General features: G+C 47.1%; 1 protein-coding gene across 1 annotated transcript; it reads left to right on the top strand.

Annotated features, from left to right (window-relative positions):
• The first annotated feature begins 281 nt into the window (after positions 1 to 281).
• LOC143265140 (uncharacterized) lies at positions 282 to 15804 on the top strand. The gene is made up of 4 exons (XM_076535507.1): positions 282 to 593; positions 1306 to 1765; positions 9770 to 9924; positions 13188 to 15804. Exons 1-4 carry the CDS (start codon positions 552 to 554, stop codon positions 13899 to 13901), a joined length of 1371 nt encoding a protein of 456 aa, XP_076391622.1. The 5' UTR covers positions 282 to 551; the 3' UTR covers positions 13902 to 15804.
• Positions 15805 to 20310: the final 4506 nt, after the last annotated feature.

Here is a 20310-nt window from a genome sequence, read left to right as displayed (position 1 = left end):
GGGAATCGGTTTTTGGAACAATAATCTTTGGCCATTAAGATATTAGCATTGTAGATTTCCTACGACAATATGGAAAATTGAAATTGTTCGCGTAGCATTTGCTAGATTTTCGAGTCTTCTCTGGGTAGACGTTGTTCAGCCGTGAAAAGGGTCACCCACGGGTGGCCATTCATACGACTACCCCCACTTCCAACAGGCCCACTCTGAAATCCCCACCCCCGTTTTTGGGAAGGGACCGAGGTAGGGCCTGGAAAACTATTTAGGGATGTCACGGTGGGGGTAGGTCACAGTTTGACCGAATCCCTGCACGAAGCATGACGTATTAGTGCGGGGTACAAACGGAGTCTTTGCTGTAACGCGCGTTAGTAATCGCACTAACTGGAAACGGAACGCGCACGCCGGTAGTGTGTTCACGGTATCGGAGTGTGATTGATTTTTCGTTTCGACTGCAATCGATGCCAAAGACGAAGGAATATGTTTGTGATCGAGTGCTGTGATATTCGCTTGAATATAGGACAGTTATAGTTTACAACTTGGATTTATTCGAATGAATGTCTACGCATTTTGGATATTCTCAGGCATCTTGTAATTCGGTGAGTTTTGAAAGGAAAAATAAGATACACCGTTGTCGTGTCGAAGACAACGCGTAACAGGGGAATGTAAATCTCGTCGGAGAAACATAGCTTTTCGGGTCGAAAATCACGAGAGAAGGGAGAGTAGAGGTATACGCGTGTTTATTCCGTAACGAATCGTCATTCGCAACAATAAAGGCGGTTTCTTTCGCGTTGACATCCACTGTGAAAAGATTTTCCGGTCACCAAAAGAATGCTAATTTCTTCGTTGTACCTAAAGCGCGCCGGCGAGAAGCGTCACCGTCCGTGCCTCACGTTCGCGCGCCTCCTAAAACCTATCGGGAAACTCGAAAGAAAAGTTCGTCACGGAAATAAAAGGCGTTTCCATTGTTGCGAACGGATTCTAGGCAGAAAATTTATTTCGTAAGAAATTCGGTGGTCCGTTTCGAAACGCGGAAAGAAGACAAAAGAAAGTAATTAACACTTTCGGACGATTATCGGTCGTAGGCAACATATTAAAATGGTTTCCAACTTATTGTTCAGTTTGAACGAATTTCTCGTGAAAAATACGCTTATAGCAGGATCGCGTAGATACGCAACGTGAAACAGGGAAGTGTTAATTATAGAGTTTGAAAAGTACGATCGACGGACTCCGTCTACTGTATCCCACGACCATAAATTGACAACTCTTGAACCGAGCGTAAAAATAACAGGGTTGCGATACTGATTGCAGGTGGAGGAGTACGAAGGGTACCAGGATCGTAGAGGAGAAGACAAGGCGTCAACGTCGACGGAACAGGCGTCAAAAGTGTCGGGGGCGAAGACGAAGCTATCCTCGCAATCGAGCTCGAACGATCATCGCGAGGAAAACAGCTGGTGGGCGGTGGAGGAGGGCGGAGGTCAAGAGATAAGGGAGCGTGATAAGGGCGCAGCGGTGGCGGGTGAGCTGGCTTGCCTCGCGGATTACATGGCGGGGTACTTGAAGGCGGCGGGCGCTACTTGCGCCCCGACCGGAAGTCCTCAGTACCATCCCCACAGTCATCCGGCGATGGGTGTTGGTACTCATCCCCATCCGCATTCTCACCCGCACCCTGGCGCACCTCATCCTGGCCTACCTTCACCCTTCGCCCTCCCTACTCACGGTCATCCGCATCCCCATCCACTGGAACACGGACTCGCGGCTTTTCCACAAGGTTAGTCTAACAACCATTAGTTCAGCTTTATCTTTTTTTTTTCTTCCTTCTTTCTTTTTCGTTTCGACCCTTCACGCTGCCTGCTACGTATACTCGGGATGATCTTTTTTCTTTACGATAAAGCACGACCACGCTCTTTACCCTTTATCGCCCCAAATATATTATAGCGTCTAGGTCAGCCAATTCCTGTTAATTTTTCCAATGTCAACTATTTTTTATCCAATATTTTTACACGAAATATTTTCTGAGCATGGCTTATGTGTTTCAAATAACGATTTAAGGGTGGCACGGGTTAAAATCATCGACAATCGAATAGTTACCGAGCACATTATCGAAACACTATTTACTAATCGTTACAAATCAATGCGTCGAATCTTGACGAAAGCCTTTACCTGAACTACAAATTATCCTTTTGGGATCGTCTTATTGAAAATACTTTGCTCGTAAAAATTGAGGGTTGCAATGGATAAGGTTGTAAAGGGATAATTACGAGCAGGTGAAAGTTGAGGAGGAATCGTGAGGTGGCGGTAGCTGTCCGCGCGAACATTCTTGAAAATTGATTCGTCCTCGTTTTTATACTATTTTTCGTTTCAACTTTTTCAACGAATTAAAATTAGTACTTTGCATTTAATAAACGAAAAAGTAGATTGACAAATTTCTTGTCTCAGATTAGATCGCTTCGAAAAAATTACGTATCTTACATCGACTATGTAAAACGAACAATGAGCGTTCTAAATCCTCTTTATATCGTTTCTTCCTGAAATTTCTGTACAAGTTTAAAGGAAACATTGGATCAATCACGAATGAAAGCTTGATAGGATTAAACGGTGATTCGATTGATTTATTCGAAGGTCGTTAGTAGATTGAAACGCCGAAGCTTTCGGTCTAATTGTTCAAGGGATGATACGCGTCTCTTATATTTCACGAATTATACGATACGTTATCTCCGCAGTGTTAAAGTATTTGCTTTGTCCGCCATACTAACTGTTATTGATTGCCATGCAAATCGATGCATCGACTGAAACCATACGAAGTCGAAGTAAACCTGGGGCTTCTTAACTATAGTCAGCCTGTATCATTCTTTGACAGCCGTTCCACTGCATTTCTTCTTCTCGATGTTGCCTTTAACCCTTTTAGTGCCGAACAACGATCGTCGTTGGTTATGTTTGCGAAAAATGCCGTTGCGCACGAGTTACGATACTTGGTCTTAAAACGACAAATCTTAACTCGTCGAATGTCGGATCTCGCTTAAATTTATACAGGCGCCGTTATATCGCGTTAACGCAATTGTAATCCATTGTTTATTCTCGATTTTCTCGGACTATGTTAAATTACGTCGTCTGACTCGACATTATTGAGGTTGAAGTTTCACAGAATTATTCGCGCGAAACTTTTGCGATAGTATAACGCAGTTGCATAGAGTATCACGAAGTTCGGCACGATGTCGTCGAAGGTCTTTCGTTTAAAAATGCGAATGTTTAATTAGTCGAAGCATCGTCGTGTAATACGTTACAATAGTTTGAGTCATGATTGCCTCAAGGATTAACATTCCTAGCTGCACTAATCCAAAGCAAATAAGTTTTTCGTTAATTCTGTATGGTCAGTTCATATTCGACGCGATATCTGTCCTGTCCGATACGAGTTACAAGTAGCATTACCACGTGCTTTGCATAGTTTTGCATATTTATTACTAAATATTTGTTTTCGCGAGATAACAAACAGTATTCGTCATCCTTGGAGACAGCGTTACGTGAAATATCCGTGAACTTTTAGTAAAAAGTTTTAGTAGAAAAATTATTTAAAATTGTTGCAAATACATTAGCTGTCAAGCTGCGAAAGTTGGCCGGGTTAAAGGATGAAATAGAAGTTAGGGAGAAGGCTAGATGGGTATAAATATTTTTTTATTTCCTTGTCTCGCGTTTTCGCGTTAGCGCGCGCGTCAAAATCATACGCGACGAAGCGTGCTACACGTATCGTCCCTTTCTTCGGCGTTTTCGCGGTTTGAAAAGAGCCCAGAGAGATAAAGAAAGGGGTGGAGGTGTGAGCGGCGGGGAGGAGGGAAGGAAGAAAAAGGTGAAAGAGCACCGAGAGCGAGTGGCGTCGTTGCAAGAGGGTGTAGGAGGAAGGGGCTGGAATGCCCCGGCGAAGAAGAGTAGAGAGAACCATGAGAGTAAGCCGCTTATCAGGGTGGCAGCAGGCAGTATAGGTCCAACCAACGCAGATAGGTGGGTTTCCATGGAAACACGGATCTGTCCGTTGGGTCCCTACGTACCCACGTCCAGCCGTCTATCCGTTGTAGGCGTATCCGCTACACGAAAAGCCGTGGAACGAGAGAGGAACGAATCGAGTGTTTCTCTGCCTTCGGCAAGAGGCAATTCCGGAGAATGGAAGAGAGCAGCTTTCGAAAGGGAAGTCGCGAGACAGCGAGAATAGATCGTGTCGGTGAATGGATCTTTATCGAGTAAACGCGATGATGGTTTCCTTAGCCACGTTCGACGAATTTCGCTTATTTCCACTTTTCGTCGAGTCTACCCACACGACTCTTCTCGGACACGTCCTCCGGTTAGCCGTTTACTTGTCATCGAGTTGGATCGATTCTTTTATGCGCAGAATTTACGATCGCAACGAATTTACGGTAGAACTAATTAGAATTCGTACGCTTGGAATCATCGAGAAGTTCGAAAGAAAAGCAAATTCGCGCGGAAGACGACGTATCGCGACGCGTGCGAATAAAGAGACGGTTCGTGTCTTTTCGTTCCATCGTGCGGCAATATTTATTTTATTAGACAATCGCGGGGTCGTGTTTGGTCAAAAAGAGAGAGACAGAGAGAGAGAGAGAGAGAGAGAGAGAGAGAGAGAGGAAGAAATAAAGAGAGAAGGCTGGTAGGTTTGAGCATAGGGTGCGAGAAAAGGGAAAGGGGCGTTGAAAACGTTATCGTTAACGCGACCGATGTTCAGGGACACTGACAGCAGCCACCGGGTAGATATATACTTACGTGGGAATCGCGTCACATGCTTCTCCCTTTTACTCGTTCGACGACTACTATTTGTTGTCACAGAGAAATTGCCCGTCCACTTAACTTCCTCCGCCTCTCGGTGGGATCGCGGAGCGTAAACAGACATCCACGCCTCTGATTTTTATTTCATAACGGGGCGTAGTCGAAGGGTAACGCGATAATCACGGGGCAACTGTTCCTTCCTCCAAGCGTTTATTGCCACGCTGATCACTCTGAACCGGTGTTAATAATTAAGAGAGGAAAGCAAAAAGTGTTACTCTGGCTATCGAGGAAAATAAGTGGAATCAAGTCTTAATTAGCGAACTGTCGTGAGACTCTTCGATGACCAGTATTAAAAACCAGTACGAAAAAGAAAGGATCGAATGATAAGAATGTTAAAAATGCGGTAATAATTTGAAATAACGAATCGGAGTTTCGGTGCGCGAAAGAAATTGATTGAAAACATTTGTAGAGGGGTTCGTTGGTGAAAAGAGAAGTTGTCGATTCGATGGAATCGCAATCAGTCAATTAGACATCAGGTTAAGGGCGGCACGTGCTGTCGCACGTGTGCTCATCGTCGTTACCAAGTGGCCACAAAATATCGGGTGAAAGGAGCACGCGCGAAAGCACCAGGGAGAAATCTTAGTCGAAATCGCAATAGGACCGATCGACGCGTGTCACGAGTAAATTGAGTAGGTGGGCTGTGTCCTCGAAAGAGGGATCCAAATACAGGCCCAGTCCCTAATTGCAGAATAAACACTCGAGTCTGAGTGAAATATCACGTAAGATATCGATACTTTAACCTCTTTTCTGCCGGTTGTTCTCGTTTCTTCGCGCTTCGCTCTATGCGTTATAATTAGCCGAATTGTGGCGCTTTTAATATATTCAAACGAATTGTATCGAATTTTTGGATCCTTGCAAGAGTAACGGCAAGATATTCCGATCGATTCCCCAGAGGATATCGTAAAAGGTTTTTCTTTCGATCTTTGATTCCTGTATCCTGTTGGTGATACAATTGGCAGCTTTTAAAGGTAATAGGTAGGTTACACGAGGTGGGTGGATCAGGGCGTAGGGAGCATCGAAGAGGAAGCGAAGGAAAAAGGCGTCGGTTAGAGGACGGTAACACGAAGCTTATCCGATTATTGTCCCCGGATGTGTGTATTGGTATTTCGTTACTTACTTATGTTCCTCTCCGCTAGATTACCAGGCAAGAACGGATAGATTCGAAGGCCACGCGAGTTTCTCTTGGCTCGTTCCGTGTCACGAGGTTCGTACAGTTTAAAAACTGTACTCGATGCACTTGCTTTCTTCTCGAGTCTTGATAGGTTTTTTCGTTGTCGGTTCCGTCAGAAGTAGAAGAAACGGAAAAATCAAAGATCTTCTCTGGACGCGTTCGCTGCCGTAGTGAAAATTCCCGTGGTTGGCTGCAATGAAAAATTCGAGTTTCTTTTATCGAAAAAAAAAAATTCGCAATCGTTCGATAACGTGTTTATCGGGTTATCTTTAGAGCGGAGCGAATTACGTAAACTAGATAGATGCGTAGACTCACCTTGACCGAATAAGAGGCCGAAAAACGTCGACGCCTTAATTTAATTTGTCGATTGCAACTTATCGAATCGTTTCGAGTAACACTTACAGCGAGTACAGGGACACTTTTGTTCGAAGCGTTCCTCTCATCGATCGCCAACGTACTCGCGGTTTTACGCAGCGATTTCATCGTAGGTCAAGCCGTAAATTGTAAACGAAAAGTCGGCCGAATGTTTTCGTAGCTGATGGCCTTTTAGAATTCCCTGTCCCATCGACAGCGGCACGTGCTATCATCCCACGGTTCCCCATGAATAATCCGCACCTCCGCCTACGTTCTTCGTCGTCCACCAGCCTATTCGCGTTTTAGCTTTTAATTAATTTTCGATTTTCTTCGCGAGCATCGTTTTCCTCGATCTTCGTCGCGGCTCGACTGCCGTCGCGTCTCGTATTCCATGAATACAAATGTAACTGGAATTTTCTCTCGATTCTTCTTCGACTTGGCGATGCTCGTTACTCGTACGAAAGAAGCAGGTAATTTATGATTCAGTCTGTGCGACTCGAGCGGTTCGATAAATAGCGGGAATTAATTTATCGCGTAATTACCATTGGTTTTTATACGTTTGCTCTCACGGTAATTGGTATTAATTTGTTCCTTCTAATTCGATGAGCTACTCGCACAAAAAAGTCCTTCGCGTTATCAGCGTTATTTATTAATAACGAGCCTAACCTGCAACAAACGTTGCGATTCGAGCGATATTTCATCGCGACACATTTTTAGATGGTACGCGCGGACAAATAAGCACCGGTCGTATAAGTCATACGTTAGAAGCTGTACACCGATTGATCTATTACGACGATCGATGAACTCCTTCGACATAAAGTTTTTTGACTCGAAGGTACTTCTCGATTACGATTAAAATAATCATTTTAACTTTATCATAAAGGCTCGATCGATTTAGTTGATACTTATCGTTGGTTCGAAAAAAATAACCTACTGTGAAATTTCGTTAGCAGTCCATTGACTTTCAGAGATTCCGTTCCAGTCGGTAGGTCGAGAGGCGAAAGGGAGATTCCAATGGAAGGGAAGAATCCAATAAACAGAAAACGAATTTGCTATTAGGGTCGCGTCTGATCTCGTTGCGGGCCAATGAGGCAAAGCAACCCTTATATCAACCCCCGGTTGCGTCTCGCGCTGACGATAATAAATCGAATCATACTTCAGGACTCAGCGGGTGTTTGCCGTCCCATTAGGGGTTGCTTAACTCTAGCCGTCTTTCTCGTCGAATCGTCGCATCCAAATTGATCGTCCTATTGTTCGCAAACTTTTCAAACCTGTCGAACGCCATCGATGAAAAAGGAATCGAATAGAACAATGGATGTTTATTGAGCCGTAAAATGACGATAATTACAAAAATAACGATCGCTTCGTTGATCATTATATGTTGGATCTAGAGATTATTTCGGTAAACGTAAAAACTTGCCGATCTTTAAGGGGTATTTTTTCGAAATAGTTAAGAATTATTTGCGATTTCCAAAACGCTCGGCCGTATCGCAGAATTCGAGCAAACGAAGAGCTTTTCCTCGCGCCCACTCGCCGCGAGTTTCGAGGAAGTAGCCGGAAGACCATAATCGGAATTCCATTGTCTCGTTCGTTGGATAAGGGCCTGGCTTTCACAGGAGCCGATGTATAGCCCGCAAAGGCCGTCGTTAACGGTAGCGCCAACGCCCACTCGACAATCAAGCATCCTCTCTCGGCCGAATCCTCCTTTTCTTTCCGTGCTCGCAGCCTCCGTACCCGCCGCGGAACACTCGAGATTCGAGATACGGATCATAGATTCAACGATCGCGGGCGTGTCGTGGTGGACGAGAAACGACGCGACGCGATGCGACGGTAGCCGGGTAGCGTGGCAGCGTGGAATTTTACATTGTGCCCGGGTGCAATCTGCCCGGAGGATCTCTACCTGGACTACGCTACGCCGATAGCCCACTCGACCAGTTCGTTAGCCAACGATCGAACGTATGCATCATCGTCATCGTCATCGTCGTCATCCTTTGCCATCGACTCGTCGTTACGTATCGTTGTTAGCTTCGGAGGAACCGTTCGAGCAACCAGCGCAAGAGATACGACCCGATACCGAAGACGATATCGACCCGACGGTTCTTTTTCGATACGTTTCATCGACGATTACGCTCTTTTTTATTCGTTACTTTTACATAATTACTAGTCACGACGCTACCGGACGAGATTCGAAAGGAGACTGGCTAATTCGTGTACAGGAATCGCACAATGAGAGTTCTCTGTCCAGTTGCTTTCGCTTCTCCTCGTGAATCACTCGTTCGGTAGTTGTCGCTCTTAATTCCAATCACTTTTTCCTTTTTCTTCGTACTTCTCGCTGCTCCTGTTTATTCGCTTAAATTATGTCGCTTTCTTTTCTTCTACCGTATCCGTGAACTCGGCAAAGGTCGAAAGTTTCTGCGATTACGTTCTAGTTATCGCGGAGATAGTTTTCGATTCTTTAGGGGGAACCATCGGTATTACGTTTGGATAGTCGTATTAGAAATTAGCGCGATTAATTTTTGAATAATAATCTCGCTGTTGGCTTCAGCGATATCACGATCGTTCGGGTGGCTACCATTTCCCTCGTTATTCTCGTTAAAATCGAGCGCGTACACCGGCAAACGCGTTAAAAACGTCCTGTTTAATGGATCGCGCAGCACTCAGACCTCCGGACAGGTATCCACCATTCCTTTCTCGACTTTACGATCTAGCTTCCAACCAGGAGAGACACTGGCGAGGCGCAGTTTTCCAGGCTGTTCTTTTTATTGGTCGGGACGTTGTACGTTGGCGTGTTGGATAGCAGCATCGTTTCCAGAGGCAGCTGGGAACGAACCGCGACTTTGGTCCTCTGGATGGTCGTGTATTCCGGGGTGTACCCCTCCTCACCCTACGCCTATCTTTCTCTTTCTTTCTCGCCTCTCTCTCTCTCTCGCGCGCGCTCTCCCGTTTCGTCGTTCCGGCTTGTCCCCCGTTCTCCTGCCTCCCCTCCGCCCACCCCCCGTGACCCCCTCATAAGCGGATTACGTGGGTCCCGAAACGAGCCAAGCGAGGCTCGATGGCACAGGGAAGGTAGAGGAGGGTGTGGGTCATAGCGGGGAACTGTTCAAAATTACGCTATCGCGACCTCGCAACGCTTACACCCCTCTGTGCCACCCCCTTTTCCATCCTCTGTTCCGATGCCTTACCCTCTTCGAGGCGAACCGGGATGTCGAGTCGTGCTCGTCTTCGTACTTTCAACCGATACGTTTTCGATGTCTCGATATTCGAAAACATCCTTCGAATCGTTTTTCCCGCTCAGCCACGCTTCGACCTTGAAAAGCCCTACCGATTATGGATTTGGTCCCCGACGATATCTATCGCATCCTTATAAAAAATAAAAAACCGTGCGACTTTTGTTGAGAAACTCGACGTTTCGTGTTTCAGGGATGAACCAGCGCAAGCAGCGTCGAGAGAGAACAACGTTCACCAGAGCACAGTTGGACGTGCTCGAAGATCTTTTCACGAAAACGAGATATCCGGATATCTTTATGCGAGAGGAGGTCGCTTTCAAGATTAAACTGCCCGAATCACGAGTTCAGGTAAATAGATTTTCATTTTCTTGCCCCGTTCCCGAAGCGTCGTCGAGATTCGAAACAGGGTCGCGTTATATTTTTCTCGACGATATCGATATTTGTATCGACGGCGGTAGAACCGCGGAAAACATGACTGTCGGCGGATGTATCGTCGAAATCAATTTCACGGATTCGAGTAGTTCGTGATACGTAAATATGTATAGGGAATAGAGAGTAGGGAGACGCGATCTCGGCGGACGGCGGTAACGAAAAAAAGAGGAAGAGAGAAAGAGAGAAGGAGGGCAGAGTTTCGTGCTTCGGCAAGCGTGGACGAGATTTAAGGTATTTACACGACTCGGTGTCGCGGTCCGCGTCCCTCCGATTTCACCATTGTTCCCGCTCGTGGCTATACATTGATAGATGCGTCGACGAGCTCGTTGACGCTTTTATTGCGGTCCTCGTAACATCTTTATTTCGTGGCGGGGTGTCTCGAAGTCACGCTCGTCGCGACTATTTCCGACTCCGCGAATCTTTTTTCCGGGATCGTAATCCCTCATAGGCAGCCCGCGTTCTTCGCACCGATTGCTAGAGAACGTTCTTATTGATATACCAACTGGGTTACTTTGGTTCATCGCTGGATATCGAAGTAGTCGTTTTCCGATAGAATTTCTCATGATGGCACTATGTGTTCGATGTTAATCTGTTGGTAAATAGTCGAAGCAGTCTCGAAGTTGGAAAATTTCGCTGTCGCAACTTGTACGAGAGGTAACATCGCTGCCGAATAGAATTGTAGTATATTAAGAAAGAAATTTCGGAAACGCTGTAAACACGCGATCGAGCTGTTAATCCCGGCTGTCTATTCGTCGGAAAGAATCTACAGCTCGTGGTGCAGGGTGCTCGATCGTTGTCGCCATCGCGGAAAAGATAGAACAAAGCGAGAAAATTTCTACCGACAGAGTTTCCACGCGAAGTTAAGCCTCCCTTCTCGATGAATGGAGGCGCAACTGCAAAAGGGTACAACACACGAACGTAGAGCACACGTGTGCGAGTTGCGATGTACATTGTAGAGGCGTATCCACGCGAACGAATAATATGAACGAAAGGGGGGTAAACGAAGGGACATACGCGGAGATCTAAAAGTTTCCACGGTAGAAGGAGAGAGAGGGCAGAGGTGCGTGTATAGTGTATAGGTAGGTGTATAGAGCACAACATATATAGTTGATTTGTTCGTGGATTATAGCCCTTCGTTCCATCTCGCTCGCGAGTTTCTATACGCGAGAGAACGACACAGCTGCGCGCGATGTTTGCTACGTTTCAATGCGCCGGCTCGTTCGTTCGTCGTTTACGATCGAGGAACGCGTCAAAACGTTATTTCTTCGACGGTAAAAAAAAGAGATACGGTGGCTTCGAGGAAGTCGGCAATATCGAAGAAGAAAAGCCCGGCGAACGTTTCCTTCGCGAACAGGTTTGCCTCGCGAATAATATTCCCCTTGAATTCTTCTCGACGACAAACTCGATTACCGCTAAACGCGCTCTAAATTGTCCTAGTCGATATCGTCGACGTTTTCGGAAAGATAAAGCTTCGAGATTTTGATACCCTTCAGATTCGAGCGAAATCGATTCTTATCGATCGTGAATATCGATTAAGCGTCGCACGATGGCGGCAACGTTACTCTCGATCGTTGGCTGAAAACTTGCTACATAATTTGTATTGGCAAGACATTATCGCAAGGACGTTCGCTCGTAACGAGGAAGAAATTCGTCTGGACAGCTGGCGAAGGCAATGTCTCCCCGTTTTCGTAAGGTCCTTTTCACTCGTTGAAGTTCGCGTTGACATTCCGGCACCTCGAAACGTCTCCCGCGAGATCGTGTTAATGGTGCAAATAAGAAAATATATTTGTCATACGGAAACGTCAACGCAGCTGCTGCAGCCCGTGGCCAATGGGTTGGTTTTCCGTGTTGGACGCCGACCAGATGGTGATGCAATTTACACCTAGCCATCGATACACACGAGTAAAACTGGCTGCGGTCGCCCCCGGGGGTTTCCGGGTCGCAGCATGGCCCGTTCGGTTGGTTTTCGGGGTAGCTGCCACCTCGACTCGTGCGTTGTTACTCACCGGGGGGTGAGTGTCGTTGTGCAAACACGGAACTGTAATGGCCGTTTTCTCTCTCTTTCTTTTCGGGATCGTTCCACTTTGCGGTCGATGCGCGATATTCGCGTTTCACGCGTCTACGACCTTCGCACCCCATTCTCGGGGGATCTGTTTGCCGAGCGACGATTTGCTTATTGTCGCGACACCGCTCCGAACGAACAATCTAACGCCAACATTTGATACCGCGACGATAATTATTTGCGCTTTAAACTTTCAAATCTACTCGAATTTACTCGCACGTGCCTATATGTATAATATGCGTTGACTTTTTAATCCGCTCGACGAGATCGCGCTTCATCGCACGGGCAAAGAGTTTTTACTCGCGTCGAGTGTTCTCTCTTTGGTTAGCGATTCGTCGAACCGCCAGTAGATTCGTAACGAGTGGAAATCTCGTGTATTCGCTTGGGCGATTCGCGCTCTACGCAACAACTGTTACAATGCTGTCGATAATAACAACAACGAGAACGGGTCTTGCTTTTAAAGGCGGGCATAGATTCATAGGATCGCACCCCTGGCCACATTGTGTGCCGGGATTACAGAGGATCCGCGAGGGGGAGTGAAAAGCCTCGGCCGGGGGAAGCTTTTTGTCCTTCTCTCGCTGGTGATTCGCGAAGGGCGAACGGGAGAAGAGGCAGGGAAAGCTAGAGGGAGAAGTTGAACCGCGGTTCCTTGCTCGTGTTTGTTGTTACGCTGGCGTTACGACATAGGCAGCGTTCTTCGTGCGGATAGCCTCGTAGATAACGCGCGCGCGACACACGGCTGCGAATCGGCTCGATTCGCGCATGCGTTAACGGGAGATCCCTAGGGGCACACCGACACACGGCCGAGAGGCGTGCTCGTCTACCAAACCCACCGAACCGTCTCTCCTGCCCGTCCGTTGTTATTGTTGCGATTTAATGAAATGTTACGGCCGTCCGGCCGCGATTACTTTCCCATTGCGCCGATTAACTCCCCATTGGTCGCGTCCCTCGTCACGGGACACCTTTCCTCCTCGACGATCCCTCGGCCGACGCTTTCTCCGCGAAACCTCGCTAGCCAGCTCTCCCCTATCCGATATTTCGCTCCGTAGCTATTGGTCGCGGAGCGAAAAAGAGTCAACCTGCCGGAGCTGATATAAATGTTTCGTCCGTTGTACAGGTGTGGTTCAAGAATCGTCGAGCAAAGTGCAGACAGCAACTGCAGCAACAACAGCAACAGCAACAGCAGCAGCAGCAGACCTCGCCGTCGAAGGGTTCGCCGAGGTCGAGTCAGACGCAGAGCAACGGCAACAACGGCAACAAAATGTCGAGCACCGCGTCCGCGACGCCCAGCAGACGCTCGTCACCGGTCTCCTCGCCGCGGGGCAAAGAAGCGCCGGCTCCGAATTCGCCTCTGCTGTCGACGACGTCGACGTACCCGCGTCTCGGAGTGACGCCGACAGGCGGTAGCGGCGCCAACAGCGCTCTGACAACACCGTCGCCACCGTTGACCCCGGGTTCCAGCCAGCTACCGCCTTCCTCTTATCCGCCCCCCATGAACCAGATTCATCACGGCGAGTATGGTTTCGCTTGGAGTTCAGCGTCGCCGGGCTCGGTGAACCCGAGTCAATGTTACGCCGGGCAGACCTACAACGCCTACCAGAACCCGTACACCAACGGCGATTATTATCAAACCCAGATCTCGCACATGCACCACAGCCCTCAAGGAAATTATCATCACCCGCAGTATCATCACAACATGACGCTAACCTCCTCGATGTCGCACTTGACCAGCCATCACCTGAATCCAACAGGTACCAACGACATGGCTGCCTCGCCATCCGACTCCGACGGCTACATACTGCCCGATCAAAAATACCAGGCGATGGTATAGCGGTCCACCAGATCCTCCGGAATGTTCCAGCGTGGCCAAGAGAGCACTGCCGCGGCTAGTTCTTCCGCGGTCTACAACTGGCGTCTCTCCTCGGCGCCATCTTGCCCCGAGATAAACGGTAGTATCGACTCCGACGACAATTGAGGCGCTTTTCGACACTCTCGAGTTTGCACGCCTTACGCCTAGTATCGGTTCTTTCACCGAATGCCGCGAGGATTCAAGGATTCTCCGTGGTTCGAGATACGAAATATGGACGCGAGTCGCGTACCGTTCCGCTTCGAGAAAGCGTGAACTCTGTTCTGTGCGCGACACGGACGGATACGTTATTATATTGTGCGCATCGTTTCGCGGAATGTTCGCGATTTAACGTTCCTTACCGTGGAACATCGATTCCCGTTGAAACGTTCAAATCGCCAACTATTTCGCGTCGCGGGGATAGCCGACGCGAGAACGCGTCGCGAATAAAGAACGTTTAGGAGATTGATGAACGGTTTCTTCCTTATTCGCGGCACGTTTCTCCCGTTCGTCTTGATCGCGTTTGCGCGGCGAGCTCTGAAAACATTGTAAATACGAACAACGAGTGTGTCTAGCGAGAATCAATGATCGGAATAAATTGTAAAAACATATCGCGTCTCGCGTTTAGTTTCGGGTCATTCGTCGACCAGCGATCGAATCCGAAATCGTTCAGCGTTTTATCATTCTCGTTTCTTTTTCTTTCGAATTGACGCGCGGCAAGTCTTTCTCGTACTTTCGTATCGTTCAGTCTTCGCTTCCGTTCGATCCGCGATCGTTTCGTGATTTTCGATCGGTTCTTTCCCGAGAGCATCGAGCAAAAGATAACCGTCCGGAGATAGCCGTCGTTGCGAAAGAGCGCGTCGCGATCGATCGCGTACAGCTACCGCCGTGACCGACTTCCTGTTCCAGATATCGCTTCGATCGAACCGAACAAACAATCGACGGAAAAGAAAGAGCGTAGTATTTGTCCGAAACGACGAGGATGAACCGCGAGAGCGCATCGTTTCCTTCTGCTTTATCGTTATTCCTTGTTTGTCGGTGGTCGAGGAATTTTCGTTCCGACGAACGGAGAGTCTCGTCGACGCGATACGAGGATCGAAACGGAAAGTACGTTTCCGGTCCGTCGCGAGAACCCCCGAGTAATTATCTCTTTTCGACGTTTCACTTCGAATTCCTTTCAAGCGGATCACTGCCGTTATTATTCTTAATATTATCGTTACAATCTTTATTCTTACGATTAACACTGTAATTGATAATCATTCATATCAAGTACGGCCAGTAGCCGGACATTCGTGTACATAGCGAAAGCGGAAAGCGTGTTTTTGCGAATGCGTGAGAACGAAATGATTCACGATTTTGCGGTAAATTCTTAACGAAAAAACGTTCCGTGTTCCACGATTATTCTTTTCTTTCTTCCTTCCTCCTTTTCTTTCTTTCGTTCTATCGTGGACAGGGCATATCGAGCTTTCCTCGCGTCCCGACATAATCCGCTGCCAAAATAATAATAATTCGGCACCAGCTTTCGAACGAAACCAGTTTCGCTATCTTAATACGAGTGTTGGAGAAAGCGAGTGAAAAAGGAAAACAGCGTGTCAAAGGACGTCATACGTAATCGTGAGTGTATATTTCGTGTATACAACCCTATTGTATATTATTGTGGATTAGAGAATAAACGCAAGTTCAAGATATCAGTAACGTAAAAGAATAGCAGATGATCGTGTAAACCATAAATGATTATTGTGCGCACATAGACATTAAGCTACTTTGTAATAATATGACGCAAAAAATGTACATAATTATCATAACTTGTAAGATACACGATTGGATTCTATCGCGTGAGAAGAAAATCTTCCTACGTCAAAAATAAAGCATCGCATATTATTAATAATCCAATTTGTTCATTTATTTTTGTTCGATGATCCGAGATACATAGACGGGAACAATTAATTTCCGGCGTAATTTTCTAGCGTAATTAACGCGAACGTTCGATGCATCTAATAATTCGTGTACACGATACGTATAGGTCTCGTGTCTTATGTCGCTTCGATGAAAGATAACCAGGCTTATAAATCGTAGCCTGCCATTAAATCACATTGATGTTCGCAAGATCACACCGCCGCGGGCTGTAATTTTGCTAATGCACTCGAAATTAATTAACATTAAAGCGTCCCATTATACGAGGGCGGTCTCGCGTATCGATCGCGAACCGTTAAAAGCCATATTAATTACAGACTCGTGGTCACCGTAATCGCTGGCTGCAATTTGCGTACGCGCCTTCCTTGCCTGACGTTATCCTGTTTTCCGGGAAATTAAAAAACATTTCACCAGCGACGCGAACGAATTATTTACATCGCGAATGCTTTCTTTCTTTACCAATAATTGCGCGACCGAACTTACGGGTTTTGCAAGGAGACTACCGTTTTTTAATCGCGGAGTCTTCGATGTCTTCGTTCTTCCTACGTTTCCTTCGTGTCTGCTCCGCTGCACTACCACCATAGTTCCTCTCTAACCGCTCGTCGTTATCTCGAACTTTATGCTTCCCATCAGGACGCGTAATTAGTAATTAGCGAACGCACGCGTTTCTCCGCAGCACCGTTTGTTATAGCAAAGCGTTCCCTTTGATACGATCGAGTCGAGCACAGAAGGGGGAGATGTTAGACAGATAGAGGACCATCGACTTTCACGACGGTCCATTAGATGATCTATACACAGGTGCACAAGGACATACGAGTGCGTTGGAGCAAATTGGTTGTTGATAGAGAAGGGTAATGCTGGTGATGGTGGTGGTGGCGGTGGAGGTAACGGCGTATCTCTCTAAATAGCCTAAACTCGAGGGGCAAAGAACCCCGTGCAGCAGTGGAAGGCAGCACCGGGCCAGCTTGTGCTTGGCTAATTGGACAGATCAGGTACCTGTCTACCTTTTGACGGCGTAATCCGGCATCCTTTCTAACTCATCAAATTAACGGGCTATAACAAATCGGTCGGGGCCAACCTAAGTACCTCCACGGGTCCTTTGATGACCCTTTTCGTATAATCGCTACGCAAATCCTTCTCGCGACGTTCTCTCTTTGAAAGAAGATCCCGTCGCGTCGATTCACGACCGATGCGTGTACCGTACAAGAATTACCTGTAAACATCGACTCGAATTCACCGAGAGTTTCGTTGAGCCTCTTAACGACCACGGGATGGTACAGCCGGGAAGTAAATCGCAAATAATACCGTCGATAAAACTATCCTTTATTTTCGCTGATTTATCGAGTCCATACCGAACCTAGCGCTTAGAAGAAGGAATGATCAGATTTTCAGGAAAATTGTTTCGCGGAGTTATCGACTGTAAACGCGATAATTCAACGCGAAAGAAAGTTCGCTTCGCGTAGTTTCGGATAAAGGAGATAAAGACGCGTATAATACAGTTTATTTTCGGTTCGAGTTACATTAACTAATGCTGAAAGGTTTTTGTCCTCGGAAGCGATACGATTAGATCCGATTGAAAAAAAGCAAGTTAAGAGCGAATTAAGCTTTAAAGCGGAGTCGGTTTGGCGTGTTTAATTTTTTGGGGGCGAAGAGAAAAGACGCGAGAAGGAGGAAAAGAAGAAGACGGTAGGAGTGAAGGTTGGAAACAAGGGGTTACCGCGAATAACGAAAGATCCTCGTGGGCAAGGTTGGTTTAGTTCCTCGAGATATCCCGGCGACATTTTAGACGGGTTTGCGAGTGTCAACCGTTCACTTTCATCGTGGCGAAGACAATGGCCTTGAACTTGGCCGAGTGCTGCGGCGAAGAGTTAAAATCGGCTTGCGTTTAGCCGGATCCCATTATAACAACTCGGAGCCGGTCGTAAGCTTCGTGGCTTGGTTCCGCTCACTGTGTCACCGGGCTAAGCCCCGACTTACCTACCTATCCTTGCGAACCTCTCGCTCTCTTACCCCTTTTCCTACCGTCCCCCTCTCTATGCCGGTTTAATACTCGCATTATGTCTTACCGATTCGACGCACCTACCAAAAATTCGCTCGAAAATCGCTGCACGAAAACGTTTCCGAATACCGTAGCTTCTCGCGATCTTCCTTCCGATCGCTCGTCATTGCGATTTTTTTTTCATCGCGCACCGAACGATCGAACATTAGACCGGTGTTCGTTAAAGTTTCTGTTACGAATAACTTATGACGCGGATAGTAAGTTGATTTATGCATACAGGAACGAAAGACGGAAGTATCGGAGAGTCGATATAGCCTCGCGAGGAGGATGAAATTTTCACGCAATCTCGTCGATTCGCCTGTACGGAATGCCTGGAAGGGAATTCTTTCTCGATTGGCAATATCCGTAACGAGAGAGAATGGCGAAAGGGGCGGTCGGACGATCGAAAGAATGGAAAGACGAGGGAGTGGATGGAGAAGAGGAACCATAGGCGGGGTGGGGAAGGATCGGACTGGGATCAAAGAAGCGCTTGCCTAACTAGATTTCCCGTTCCCACTTTGAGGATTGCTTAATGCTCTATAAGCGGCCGTTTTAAACTCGATGAAATCGAATCAGTGACGAATCGAGATCGCGCCACGCTGCAAATTCAATTGGAGACAGTTCCGCTGGTTGCTTCGCGTTCCGACTTCCACGCGCTTTGATCTTTTTCGACGCGTTCGAATCGACCGGACCGCGAGACGTACTTTAGTCGACGCAGCTATCGTTTTAATTAACGCCGATGCTGACGCCAGTCGCGACACACTTTATTTGCATATGTCCCCCGTTGGGCTCGCTCCTCGACATTCGATCAACGTGTTTATTTCTTTCCTCGATTTATCCTCGCGTCTTCGAATCTTTCCTCTTTTTCGATCGTTTTTCCTTTTATTCTTCGAGGGACGTTAAGCAACGCATCTGTTTTGATTTCGACGAAACTTCGATTTAACGCGGCATTCGAAAACGTATTTGTTTGCTTGGAAATTGAAATCTCAACAATTATGTCTGAAAGTCTTCGCGAAGATCACGAGTCACGCGACAAATGCATCTGAAAAGAGATAGACTAATTACGATAATTAAGTATATCTGTACTCGCAATGACTTTGTTTCTACGACAAGAATAATAAGTGTACTTATACCGAATTAATCTCGTAACATATCCTTTATGGTGCACAATATATACAGGAACATAATTTCAGAAGTAAATTGAATTATTACGACGAGGCGAGCGGATAGCGGATAGGGGGTTAAAAGCGAATCGGCCGAAGATCGAGAAACGCTCTGGGGTCTTCCGCTACGATTCGTTCGAATGCGATCCTCGATTCGTATGGTCGATGAATCGGCAAAAATAGGAAGTCGATCGCGCAACAAAGTCGAGACGGGTGGATCTTTCTTAAGGTCGGCTCGTTCGACCCAATTACGATCGGCGATCAGGCAGAGGGATCAGAAGCTCCGGCAGGAAGTCAAGGGGCGCGAACGCATTGTTAAGCTCCCTCTGTCCAAACATTCGGCTTGGCTCACGAGTAACCAACACACCTATTTTCCCTCGTCTATTCGTCTCTCTCTTTATCTCGTTTCTCTGCGAGCGGCCCTTTCTCTCGTTCCCCGATCGTGCCACCCTCGGTAGCCTGCGCGAGAAGCGTCCACAGGTAATCCTAAAAAATGGACCGTCGGTTTCCGCCGCCATAGGCTATACACGGCACACGGCCGGAGATTCCTTCGTCGCTTTTTCACGCACACGGACCGACAGGTCAGACCGTAGCAACTTCCTAGTCGAGAAAAAGTACCAACGAGACGAACTTTCGATATCGAATCGGACGGCAACCATCCTTCCAGTTGAAAGGAACGCTAACGCGAGTTGCTAATTGATCTCGCGTCATAAATCCTCCAAATTATCCCTTTACGAATTCGAGGGAGGATAGCTACTGGTCTTTCGACGATCGTAATTAACCCTTTCGCTGCAGGAGATACCGAAATAAAACGTGCTTATCAGTGTCTGTTTCGACTTTTCAATTCGTCGCATATATCGTGCAGGATGAACCACAAATTATTGCGCGTTAATATGCACGATACGAAGCGAAGCGTAAGTTGAGTCGTAATCAAAGGGCTGTACGTTTTCGTTTGGAGAAAAGTACTTTTAAAGATCGCAAAGTCGAACAAGATATTCGCGTTGCGTCGCCGTCGACGAAATATCGCTGGCAAAGGTACTTCACCCTTCGGCTAGAGAGCATTTCTCATTTTGAAGAACCCGAGGGCAGTTCTCGGTAGCGAGCAGAAAAGACCGTGTACGCGTAACGCGGTCGCGCGGGAGAATAGAGACGAAAGAAAATAAAAACCGAAGGAGTCTTTGGAGGAGGAAGCGAACGAGAGACGGAGAAAAGAAGGAAAAGATCAAAGATGGAGTAAGAGAGAAGACAACTCCTCTCGGGCAAAGGATCTTGCCGTGTA

Source organism: Megachile rotundata, chromosome 9 (genome assembly GCF_050947335.1).
Source record: "Megachile rotundata isolate GNS110a chromosome 9, iyMegRotu1, whole genome shotgun sequence".
NCBI lineage: Eukaryota > Metazoa > Arthropoda > Insecta > Hymenoptera > Megachilidae > Megachile > Megachile rotundata.
The sequence above is the reverse complement of the archived record's forward strand: the minus strand, read 5'-3'. Positions and strand labels throughout refer to the sequence as shown.